General features: G+C 30.9%; 1 protein-coding gene across 3 annotated transcripts; it reads right to left on the reverse strand.

Moving 5' to 3' along the window:
• Window positions 1-940: 940 nt before the first annotated feature.
• On the reverse strand, window positions 941-11,445 carry LOC18603951 (uncharacterized). 3 transcript variants are annotated; one of them, XM_088804290.1, is made up of 8 exons: window positions 10,985-11,445; window positions 10,406-10,868; window positions 5,728-6,216; window positions 5,494-5,643; window positions 5,065-5,160; window positions 3,829-3,876; window positions 3,247-3,674; window positions 941-1,668 (listed from the first exon to the last, which is right to left on the reverse strand). In XM_088804290.1, the coding sequence occupies exons 2-8, from the start codon at window positions 10,866-10,868 to the stop codon at window positions 1,063-1,065; spliced, it is 2,280 nt and encodes a 759-aa protein (XP_088660416.1). In that variant the 5' UTR covers window positions 10,985-11,445; the 3' UTR covers window positions 941-1,062. The 3 variants fall into 3 exon arrangements, with proteins under 3 accessions (XP_088660416.1, XP_017972471.2, XP_088660417.1); XM_018116982.2 differs by having other exon boundaries at window positions 5,728-6,219; XM_088804291.1 differs by having other exon boundaries at window positions 3,247-3,332; window positions 5,728-6,219; window positions 10,985-11,443.
• Between the last annotated feature and the right edge of the window lie 1,034 nt (window positions 11,446-12,479).

A 12,479-nucleotide genomic window follows, 5' to 3' on the forward strand; every position in this document is an offset into this window, starting at 1 on the left:
AAATTGGGTTGGTACTGCTGAGATAAGATTGTTAAAGTAACTTGGCTTTTCCATGTCCCATGCTGAAACATTAAGAAAGTAATATTTGAGATCACTCCATAAACATTTCTTCTTCAGTCTATCAAACTGTGTATTGTACAATTTATCAAATTTATTGCAACATTGAGATTATGCAAGAGATCTTTGTCTCGTCTTTTTTAAATGACACAACGACTAAGAACCATGTAAAACAAATTCATGGAAACCAAGAATAGGCCAAGTACGAACAACAGGAAAACCAAAGTGAGAGAATGAAATACAAATATTCGATAAACCAATATATATCAATAGATGGAAGAAAAATAATTTTTTAATAAATGAAAAACTCAATTTTAGTAAACAAAATTATAAATTTTAGAATGCAAGAAATAAATAAAGAAAATTTTTTAATAATTAAATATAATAAATTAAATTAAGAAAAACATAGAACCAAATAAAAAAGATGAATATATATATGAAAAAACTCAAATCCTATAAAAAAAATTACACGTGTCCTTCCTCCTTGACTCAATCAATGAATAAGCCTTCTGGTTCTTTGTTCTTTAATTGCAGTCACGAGCTCAATCTTCTTCTGTCCGTCAATCGTTTCTTTAAATAACATCTTCAGTTCAGCTTTCAATAATTGGGAACAAAAAAAGGCTATCTAGGGAGGCAACTGCAACTGCTAATCAAAGTGGCTGGTGGAAGAATCAGATGTGAAGAATCGCGTTGTTGCCCTGAGTTTTGCGCTTTGGAAATTACTTATCTCTGAAAAACTTGTTGAAGTTGTTTACATATATTGAAACACCATTGGTAAACTCTCTTATATCTAAGAGGGAGATATATTAAAATCCAGGCTTGTCAAAGTTTGGGTAATAGGAAACTGAAACAGAAAATAGAGGGGGGGGGGGGGGGGGGGGGGGGTTGAGGAGTTTAATCCTCCCCATCCATGTCTTTGAAAATTGACACCAAACATAAAATTAGTATAACTGACAATCACAATTCCACACATCCTTCAAAAAACATAAACATACCTCTAATTAACTAGAGCCATTTCATTTTCCTATCAAAGATCCCTGGTCCATAAGTTGAGATAAAAATCTTAACAAGAAGTGGAAACTGCAACCACACAAAGAGACCGATTGGTATACCGGCTAGCAAAACGATCGGAATAACAATCTCTAATTGGCCCTTTACCATGATAATGACAGTTGAGGAGAAAGCTACCATCATTGCTGCAATAGAAATGAAGAGAGAGGAAAGTCCGATGATCAATTTGTTGGGCAAGGATTTTAGGAAATCATCTGCTGTATAACGTGATGTGAGGATGCCAACGAACATCAACACCGAAGTGGTCGAAGCAAAGAGAGAAATAGAATCCGATATTATGAATATCTTAAAAAGTTTTTTTCTTAAGAGTAAGGGAACACCAGTGTCCTGATCAGGACCTCCGGGAACAGTAAAGAGAGCAGCAAACATAATGGTGATGATAAGAGTGCCAACAACCGTAGAGGTTTGCGCAATATCCTTCATCCATTTCTCCCCTTCTTTCACCAAATTCGCATGGCTTCGATCAAATGTTTCATAAGGAGTTTCCTCTTTTCCATTTGTATGTAGTTTAAGCATAGGTGGTATAATGCCTTCCACCTCCTGTGTTCATAATTCATACAACCATTAAAACTTAGATGGCAAATTTTGTCCCATTTGGATTGAGAAAGGCTATAGCATAATTCGACTTCAATGAAAAGAAAATAGTTATACATTAAAGCCAAAAGATAACTCAGGGTTTTTTCCTTTTTCATATATACTTGTTCATTAAACATGACATGCTTGAGTAAATTCTAAGGTTCATTCGTCCATGAGTTTTTCACGATATTTCATTTCTTTATTAATCTAAAAAACTTAGTTTTTCATTCCTAGTCTTTTGAATTTGTTTCAAATATATCTATTTATCAACTTGCTGAGAGAAGTATATTGAGGACAGAATTTATCACATGTATGTTCATCTAAGTGGCACATGTTAAATTTTGTCCATATGTTTCTTATGTTAATGGCATATTAACACAGTTTGAAACAAATTCAAGAGATCGTGAATGAAAAAACTGAATTTTTAGATCATAAATTAAATTAAACATTATGAAAACATTAGGCAATTTACCTTGTAACACCTTAAATTTAATCATTTAATTTTAAAAATTTTCAATAAACTTTAATTTTTATGACTCCATTGCATCATGAACTTTTATGCACGTACTGCAGCTAAAACATGCAACTGATTATATAGACATATAGTTAGATAATTGTGTGCACTACGTTGAAGGAGATATGAAAATTGAGAGAAAGAGAAAAAAAATGTAATAATCTTTATTATTAGTTCTATTTTTAATATTTCATTTTTCATTCTTTTATTATTTATTTCTAAAAATAAAAATAGATAGATAAGGTCATATTAAATCTTTCTAATTTTTTTTCTTATTTGTGTGTGTGTGTGCGTGAATACTTTAAAAAATATATAATTTGAGACATTTTCATATTATATGTTTATTAAAAATATCGCTTGTAATATATGATTGAATTATTATTTTTTAAATAACATTATGTGATTTAACTTTTAAAAGTTAAATATCTTATAAAAGCTAATTGTTGAATCTTTTTGCAGAATCTTTTTGCATTATTTGTTTTGTCAAATTATTTCTTTCCTTTTTCATAAAGATAAAAAAAGGTAAATAAAATTTTTCTTCTTTCCCCTAGATGAAGGATTTAAAAAGTAGTTATAATTTTTAAAAGCACATTTTAAAAAATCATTGAAGTATTATTCTTAATAATTTATTTAACATTTTTAGTAATTATTTATCATTTTACCCCAACAAGTGTCCGTCAAGTTTTGTTGCATGCATATTAAATAGCATTAAAACTTACAAATGGAATATAAGTATTTCATTCAATCAGGCTACTGATAGTAGATTTTAAAACATGTATAAATTTTTATTTTAATTTATATTTTCAAATATTATTCTATTAAGATGTTGCTTTCTTCTTTTAAGCCAAAGAAAAGCAAAGAGAAACTCTAAGTACGTGTAGACAAAGCAGCCAACAAGTTGAAGTAATCAATCGGACAAGTTAAAGAAAGAAATGAAAGCGAGAAGATGCAAATTTGTAGCAATTTTTTGCATTTGCATTTGCAGATGAGGAATTATAAAAGAGAGAGAGAGAGAGAGAGATGATGACCTTGAACCATTGTAGTTCTCTTTGCATTTGCAGAGCTGCTCCTGAGATTTGTTGAAGTTTAACCTGAGATTCGGGTGATAGTTCCCCTGCCAAATGTAACATATTATTGTCGTTCTTATCACAGAAAGGAATAAAATTATACTTGGCATTATCAAGCCCATATATGAGGCCAAAAACATTTTCTTGTCGGTGTGCAATTGCAATATGGAATATGCTTCTTAGGTCCGAGTCAAGAGTCATCAATAAATCAATATTAGATTTAACGATTTCAACTATGAACTCCGTTATCCCCCACCGAGCAGCGTTCAAGATTGCTTCACGCACTACTGAAAGTTGACTGGTTTCTGTAGTTATCGTCTTAGACATCAAAAGCAGAATCTCATGGGCATATACGTGGGCCTGCTTTAAATCATATATTTGCTTGATTCCTACATAAATAGATATAGGTTTTAACTAATTACTATAATTGAAGAAATGGTTGTTATGGCAAGAGTTGAAATATATATATATATATATATATATATATATATATATATATAAAGAAACAAACAAAAAACGCCCTTAAGTGCTCAAGGAACTTACCAAAGAATTTTAAGAGATTTGACCACAATCCAAGTAGCTGCCCTGCAACTGCACAATTTAACCCATTTTCTGATTTAGACACACCAATGTAAAGAAGATAAAGTTTGAGAAACTTGAGGCTATAATTTATTCGTTGAAGATTTGAGTGAGGATAAAATGGAAAAATTTAAATTTGAGATTCCAATTTCTTCATCATTGTTTTCTTTAATTGTCTAAAAAATTTAAGATTTTTTTTTATATACATAGGATCTCTTCTACCCTTACAAAATCTTCTCATCTTACAAATATTTGAATATGAGATCTTCAAGTTGAAATCTTCGGTAAGAAGTGTTGTTCAAGTAGAACTGTTTCTAAATGTATTGTAAAGAGAAACTGAAACAGCGTTTGGGAAACTTAACGCATAAGTGCTATAGGATGTACAAAACTATTTGATCATATTTTAATTTTTTTATAAATGAAAAGCTCAATTTTATTAAACAAAATTATAAATTTTAGAGTGCAAGAAATAAATAAAGAAAATTTTGTATTACTTAAAAATAATAAATCAAATTAAATTAAGAAAAACATAGAACCAAATAAAAAAGATGACTATATATATGAAAAAAAATATAATTCTCTCTATAATTTTATAAATTATTGAAGAATAAAGTAAGAATATAGTGAAGTCTCATTAAATATTTGTTATTGCTCATTAGCACTTTTTTTTAGAAAAAAATTGATCTATAACTTTGTCAGAAAACTCAAGCAGACTTCTCACATAAGCTAAAATTTTTATAAATTTTGAGAGTTTAACGCTTGTACTTTTGCAGTAGAAAAACTCATCCATAAACTGAGTCGAATACCCACTCATATATTTTTATTATGTGATTTCCTTTTTATGTGAAACTTCATTTCTTTTCCACCAATCAAATGCATAATCCTTTTTTTGTAAAATGAAACTTGATTTTTTTTTTTTATGGTTAAAGATCTTATATTCGAATCTTGGAAAGGGGAAAGTAAGGTTCATAAGATAGGAAAGATGTAAATATCTCTCTTTGTGTGAATGTGTGTGTATATAAAAATATCATGCACCAATCAATGAACTAAATATTCAAGTACATATATATATATATATATATATATATATATATTACAAAAGAAACCTTCTAAAATAAAAAGAAATTTTTTATTATCAACAAACCAAATATTGTTAAGGAATGAAGTGTTCTGTAATTCAAATCATAAAGTGGAAAATACCTTGCATCCCAAAGTTTTTAGTTTCTTTTCGATCTTGTAGTTCGTAAGTATTTATACGAAAATCGTCTCCACTAGACGGTTGTTTCACCTTTAAACCTGCAACAACAATGAACTATTTTAATATTGTTGTTAGATTATATTGTGATGTATTATACATACACCACTTTTTTTTTTTTATGCTTAGGTGCAAACTCATTTATTCTTTAAATGTCTTTTGCACTTTCTTGTCTACATTAAACTACATGAATAATAACTTTACTTGTTTATAAAATTAAAATTGTCAAATGGGAAAAGATAAAGAACAAATAATAACTTTTGACTTATTTATCAATTTTTGGTGAAATATAATTTGTAAAAAGGATTATCTTAATTATTAGAGAAATTAGATTGAAAACTAATGTAATAGAAGAAGAGAGAAGTGATACTGACAAGAATAGATCCAGCGTTGCCAAAATGAGAGCCGATTGCCACTAGGGAATGCAGAAGGTTGAGAGGATAGTATTGAAACAGCATTCAATCCATTTTTGGTTTCAGCAAATGCTAAGTTTGGATGATCACGGAGCAGATGCCAGACAACATCTGGTGAAATAATATTGAAAAAAATTATATACGCCGTGGCAAGATACATTAAATAAAGAACTGTACAACCTATGTCACTCTTACCAAACCATTTGTAACGAATACATTCAACGACCAGCCCCGCTGAATAACATTCATTTCCTTGTGAGAGTAGAAATTCTCGAGGAGTCATGTTGTATAGATAGTGAGTCATATCTTTATGGCCTATCCAACAAGCATAATTAAGTGGAATTTCTCCACCGTTATCCGGAGTAGTGAGTAATTGCTTCTCCTTTCTGATCAAGCTTTGGGCAACCTTGGCGTTTTCAGATGACATGGCAACATAGTGAAGAGCTGTGCGACCATAGAAATCTCGCTTTTTCAGGTATTGATTTGACATTGTGTTTAGCAATCCGTTAATCATTTCCAATTGACCTTCGAAGATTGCGAAGTGAAGGGTGGTCTGACCGGAGCCTGGAATTTCAGTATTGGCAAAATGCGGGTGGGCATTCAATAGATTCTTTGTGGCTTCCAAATCACATCTCTTAACAGCCTCGAGGAAGGCCAAAATACGAGTGCGTTCAACATCTCCAACTGCTGCCACAACACAAAATTGTTTTTTTTTTTTATATATATTGCGACCTATCGCACCGCACAACATTGTCATTCGAGTACTATGCTAAAGACTGGTAATCTTTTTAATGTGATAGTTTTTTGGAAAGCTGCATTTTCATTTAGTAAACAGACATATGCATAACACTTAGGTTGAACAACTTTAGATTTTGTATAATGACGCTAACATCACTATAATATGAAAATTTTCATGAAAAAGTTATAACTACTGAAACTATATTTTTTTATTACTTATTTACTCTTATTTTTTTCTTTAACGTATAATGTACGAAAAAACCCTTTAACAAAAAATTCAAATAATTTTTTATATTTTTATTACATTTAATCAATTTTTTATATTTTTATTTAAAATCAGATAAACCCTTATATTAATAGTTGATTAATTATCATTATTCAAAATGTCACTTGTCATTCGCGAAGTATAAAATGACAAGTGACATTTTCACTAAGTCAACAATTAGTTATAAAAACTTATTTCACTCCAAATAAAAGTATATGACCTTAGATTGAACAAAATAAAAGAATAAGGATTTAAATTGATAATCCTTCTCAACTTTTTCTCTATCCAATCAATTTCAAGGTTTGCTCCTTCCGTCAAAAAAATCTTAAAAAAGATGGGAGAACATAGGGGGATGACCGACCAAAGGCCGCTGGAGATACTTCACTCTATTTACGTTGATAACTTGAGCAAAAGGTTTTACGGACTGCACTCAAAGGAGTTGTTGAGACATATAAACGAGTGATGGATGTTTATATACCAAGGTGGAGCATCCAGAAGAAAAGGAAGGCTACAAACTTTGTTTTCATCAAGTACCGGGAGGAGTACGAAATGCTAACCCCAATAAGATGGAAGGATCAGAAAAGGATCAATGGTAGGGTTATAATGCTGAAGAATGATAAAAAGAGAGTGAGAGCAGTGAGAACGGGAGAAATAAAGTTCAAAGTACCGATTTATCTCCAAATACCTGGATGGTAGGTATTTTAAAGTGGTGGTTATAGGTGAAAGTAGCAGAAGAAACATCATGGAGGAAGGGATAGAGGGCAAGAAGATTAGCAAAAAGGTGAGCAAGCATGTCGAGCAAATGAAGTAGAGCTAGGAATCTAAGTTTGGAAAAGTGCACGGGAACAGGAACCAGACTAAGCCAAGGCTCATAAAAGACATGGCAAAAGAATAACAATCAAAACAACAGTTCCTGAGGAAGAAATGGCATTGGTGAAGTGCAGTGCAGTGGGGAGATCGAGAACAAAAATTTCATGCAATGTCATCCAATGGGGCTTGTTTGCTGAAGGCATTTCAGCTCAAGTTAGGGTGCTTGAAAGTATGGCAGTGCTTGTCACATTCGGGGATAAAGATGATATGGAAGTGCTGCTGGAGAAATACCTTGAACTATTTAAGGTGTGGTTCGAAGCATTGTCTCCTTATTCAACTGTCTGTAAAGCGAGACAGGTAAGGGTATTGGTTTGGTTGAGTGAAGTCCTACTTTACACTTGCCACAATAATATGTTTCGGCTAAAAAAGAACGTTGGGTTAAGTTCATTGCGGTAGATAAAAGCACATACAGAAGGGAAAGATTTGACCAAGCTTTTATGTTAGTGGAGGCTAACAGCGTATTAGAGACACCGGCAAGGGCAAGCATTGAAGCAGAAAGAATTGTGTTTATTGTTTGCGTTAGTATTGTCGGGGTGGAAGATAAGTGCTTATTAGAACAATACTTGAAAGACAAGAAGGAAATGAAAGTGGGAGGCAAGAAGACATAAATCATGGAGTCACGAAGCATTGGGAGAGAACAAAGGAGTCATCAGACGTGGGAAGGGTGTCGAGAAGCAGAAGTCTTGTCAAGAGATTTCAAAATACAAGGCCACATTTGATCTGTAGAATAGAATAAAATACGATAAAACACTTAGACTCTTTTAACTTTTAATCGTAATTAAATTTATTAATTTTCGAAATAAACAGTTCATTCACAAATGTAATCACTATTAATAGAAAATATGAAAAAATTAAAATATTTTTTTTCTTTCTCTTTTTTTCTCTCAAATAATGTAATCAGCGAACAATGTCCATTCACTGGCCGACCACCCAAGGAAAGAGAACATCGATCAGGTGCTCCCCAAGGGAAGGGAGCACACTTGGAAGCACTGATCTAGTGCTCCCCTACATTGGGAGGACCAAATCGGTGCTCCTTCTCGATTAGTGCTCCCTTAATTTTTTTTTTACAAAAAAATTATATAATAGTAATTTTTAAAATTAATAAAAAGTAAAATTATTTTTTCAATATTACCACGTCATCAAATTAACGGAAACATTATGTTAATTAACGGTTGGACCTATGTATCTAACGGAAGATTTTTTTAAGACGGAGTGTCAATTTCAAAAATTAGTGGAGCCATCTGGAATTCTAATTAAAACTTAGGGGGATCTACATATTTTACCCAATAAAATAAGTATTTTATGGAAATATAATAATATAGGAATATAATAGAAATGTTATTATATAATTTGGCTGACAAAATGGAATAAGGTACTAATGGCTATTATAACTTATCATAATGTTTAGCTGGTAAAAATAATTTTAGAATAAATAAGGAATAGATGATAAAAAGATAAAAGTATTTTCTAAATATTAATAATTTATAATTTATTTTAAATATCAATAATTTATAATTTATTTTAAATATTAATAATTTATAATTCAAATATTAATATTTTACAATATGAATATTTTATTTATAATTTAATATTAACATTTTAAAATATCAATATTTTATTTATAATTTAAATATTATAATAATTAAAATATTAATAATTTTAATTAATTTTAAATGTTCAAATATTAATTTTTTATAATATATAATTAAAAACTTAAACTTTTTAGTATAATATGATTTATTTTCAACAAACAAAAATAGCTTTTATATAATTTAGTAAAATTTATACCATAAGACAAAATTAAGTAAAGTTATAATTTAATAATTTTTTAATTTAAAATATTAATTTTTTATAGTTAATAATTAAAATTTAAACTTTTTTATTTTAATTTTTTTCTTTTTCCTTTCTTCTTCTCTGTTGGTGTCGATCTAACGCACTATGTGGCTGAATTTGGCCACTAAGGCGCTAAATCGACGTTTCTTACAATCGAATACAGCCAGGAAGTGCCAGATCCGACACTTTTCAACCCTAGATCAGGTTGTGAACCCTAGATTTGATGGCTCCTAGATCGGATTTGGTCAGAGAGTACTAGATTGATACTTTTTAACCATATTTGACCTTGGAATCTTTGTCATTGCCATAGCCGACTTGGAGGTTAAACAAAGAAACAGAGGCAAGAATGGGAAGAGAGAGAAAGATTAAGGAAAAATGAGAAGAAAAAGAAAGTAATTTTTCAAACTTATATAGGGTAATTTAGTTCTTAGAATTTTGGAGGCTATTCCATCAAGTATGAAAATAGCAAATATCATTGTGGGGGTTGGGATTAGTTAAACTTTATTTTTTGGTGATTTTGACATTTGCCAACCAAATGAGGGAAAACATAAGATACGGAACAAGGTATAATTGGGTGAAACTATTGGAGTTAGAAATAAACAAAATAACCTTTCCAAGGAGCTCATATTGCATTTATTACTTTTGTTTTAGCTAAAATCAGCTCTTCATGTTTTACATTGGGTCCATAGCTCACAAAGGGGCAGCCTTACTATTTATTATTTAATATGTCTTAACAAAAATTATTTAAAATATAAAAAATAACTCATTGTATACTTTTAAATATCATGTCATTTTTTAAACATTTTAACTCTCTAAAATTATCTTTTTAGGTATAATGCCCAATACTCAGAAAAAACTCAAATCACACATTCCACAACATTCTCCCCAACACTTTTCAACGTACGTGCGTTTTTTCAACCTCAAAAACAAAGCCAAATTAGGCCTAAGTATAGTATAATTTGACAACTGTTGATCGAAATTATTCTGAAATTTTAATTTTTTAGCATTTCATCAAACCATACTTGTGATCACATGTCACTTGATCTTTTTTATTCTGATTTGTTTTCTTACTTTAAGAAGTAAAAGACGAAATTACATTTTACTTCCCCATTTTTGTTTTTTTTTTTCGTTCAAAGATTAATTAATGAGAGAGAGAGAGAGAGAGACCTGGTATCTGTGGTGCATCTTCTGTTATCTGTGGTGCATCTTCGGTTATCTGTGGTGCATCTTCGACAATCTGTGGTGCATCTTCAGTTATCTGTGGTGCGTCTTCGATAATCTGTGGTGCATCTTCGGTTATCTGCGGTGCATCTTGGGGCATAGGCAATTGGCACACTTGGGCTAAAGTGTTCCAAGCATCTTTAGCCGAAGTCATGTTTCTAATATGAGAAAGCATGATCGGATCACATGAAATTTGAATAGCATGCAAAGCAGACACATTCCTCTTACTCCAAGCCATGAATTCAGCCTCATCTTCCTGCTGAGAAGGTTCTGAGGTTTGTTCCACAACGTCCCACAGATCTCTAACCCACAAATAGTTTTTTATGCAAGCTCTCCAGTTTTCATAATTATCTTCTCCAGTAAGAACTTGAGCAACAATGGCGCTCGAACAAACATTATGGGCCTCCATCTGTCAAACAAAAAAAGAAAATTAAATTTGATTCCCAAGCTACCTAATTTGCACCTAATATTAAGTATATATATGGGGAATTTCATATAATGAAGTTATTAAAATACTCAACTCACAGGGATAAACAAAACGAGTCTTCTTCCTCAGTTCATCAGTGGGGAGAGCATGCAGTTGCAAAATAACACTCCCTAACTGTTGTTTTGGCTCAATGATTTCTCTTTGGAGTTGACTCGCAGACTATTATAAAGACGGTTTTTTAGGCGTGGATTACAATTTCTTACATAGTCATGTGAAGATGTAAACGGTACAATACGTCTAGTGATAATAATATTAATACTTTAAGATCTGATTCTATATTTTTTATTTAAATAAGACTTTGCAAAGACTTGGACCTCAGCAGCTTCCCATCTAGAGTAGTCATGTCCGCCCCATGCGGTTGTTTTTTTTTTAATAAGACCAAAGATCGCAAAATTCCACAAAGCCGAAACAACGGGGAGAAAAAATAAAAAGAAAGGAATCCAGTCACGCAAAATCCCGAATAGACATTAACCAGAAGAAGTATCGACCATGAAAGGATTACAAATCTGAATGAGCTCGGTGGATCTCCGAATTCCAGCTTCGCAAGATGGTCAGCAAACTTGTTGTCCTCCGTGGGGGGAAAAGACAACAGTCCAGTTGGCAATCTTTTTTTTCAGACAATTTATTTTTCATTTTTTTATTCATACACTATTCAGCAATTAAGCAAAAAGGGTTTATAATTTTAATTTTAATTAATAATTATTGAGTTAGATATTTGAGGTAGGATGTAGATGTACAATTTGTTCATTAATTATGCTTAGAGTTTATATTTTAAATAACCCCGAGAATCATCGTATTTGAATTCAAAATATTTTATTATCATGATTATCGCTACTCCAACTTCAAGTGAAAGTAGACAACTCCAACTTCAAGTGAAAATAGACAACAGACAAATCAAAATAATATTTTAATTGCAATTTGCAATTAAAAGTGAAATGTCTATGGTGGGAACATTTTTTTATTATTTGCAATTTGCAAATGGTTTTAGTAAACAAATATTAATTGATCTTAAAATATAAATGGAGGCCTTCCACTTTTTCTTCAAAATATGTGATCACTTGTCCAAAGGTTATCAATGTGTGAAAGGAATCTTAAGTGGGGCATCAATAGATTGACTATGACTTTATGACTTAATTAAGTGGGGCATCTAATTTCAATATCCTTACTCATTTCGTTTTTATATGTTTGATTCCAAACTTAATATAGACATCTCAGTTTATTCGAGTGCCTTATCAATTGTTGAAAAAAAAAGCAATATGAGATTCAAAAAATACAAAAAGAAAGAAAAGAAAATTCCAACTATGACAAATTTTATAATTTTTAAAATTTATTAAAAATCATAAAAGAAAAACATTTAATTTTTTTAAAATTTTCATTCAAAAATATTAATTATTAGTGATGAGGTTGATTTCAAGGCTTGGAGAGCAAGAGGAATGACTGCTTTGCATGCTATTCAAATTTCATCTTATCCGCGCATGCTTTCTTTCAATTTCAATTAGTATTTCTTATATTCAAATTTCAGAAATCTGTCTC

Source organism: Theobroma cacao, chromosome 3 (genome assembly GCF_053813885.1).
Source record: "Theobroma cacao isolate CCN51 chromosome 3, ASM5381388v1, whole genome shotgun sequence".
In the NCBI taxonomy this organism is placed as follows: Eukaryota; Viridiplantae; Streptophyta; class Magnoliopsida; order Malvales; family Malvaceae; genus Theobroma; species Theobroma cacao.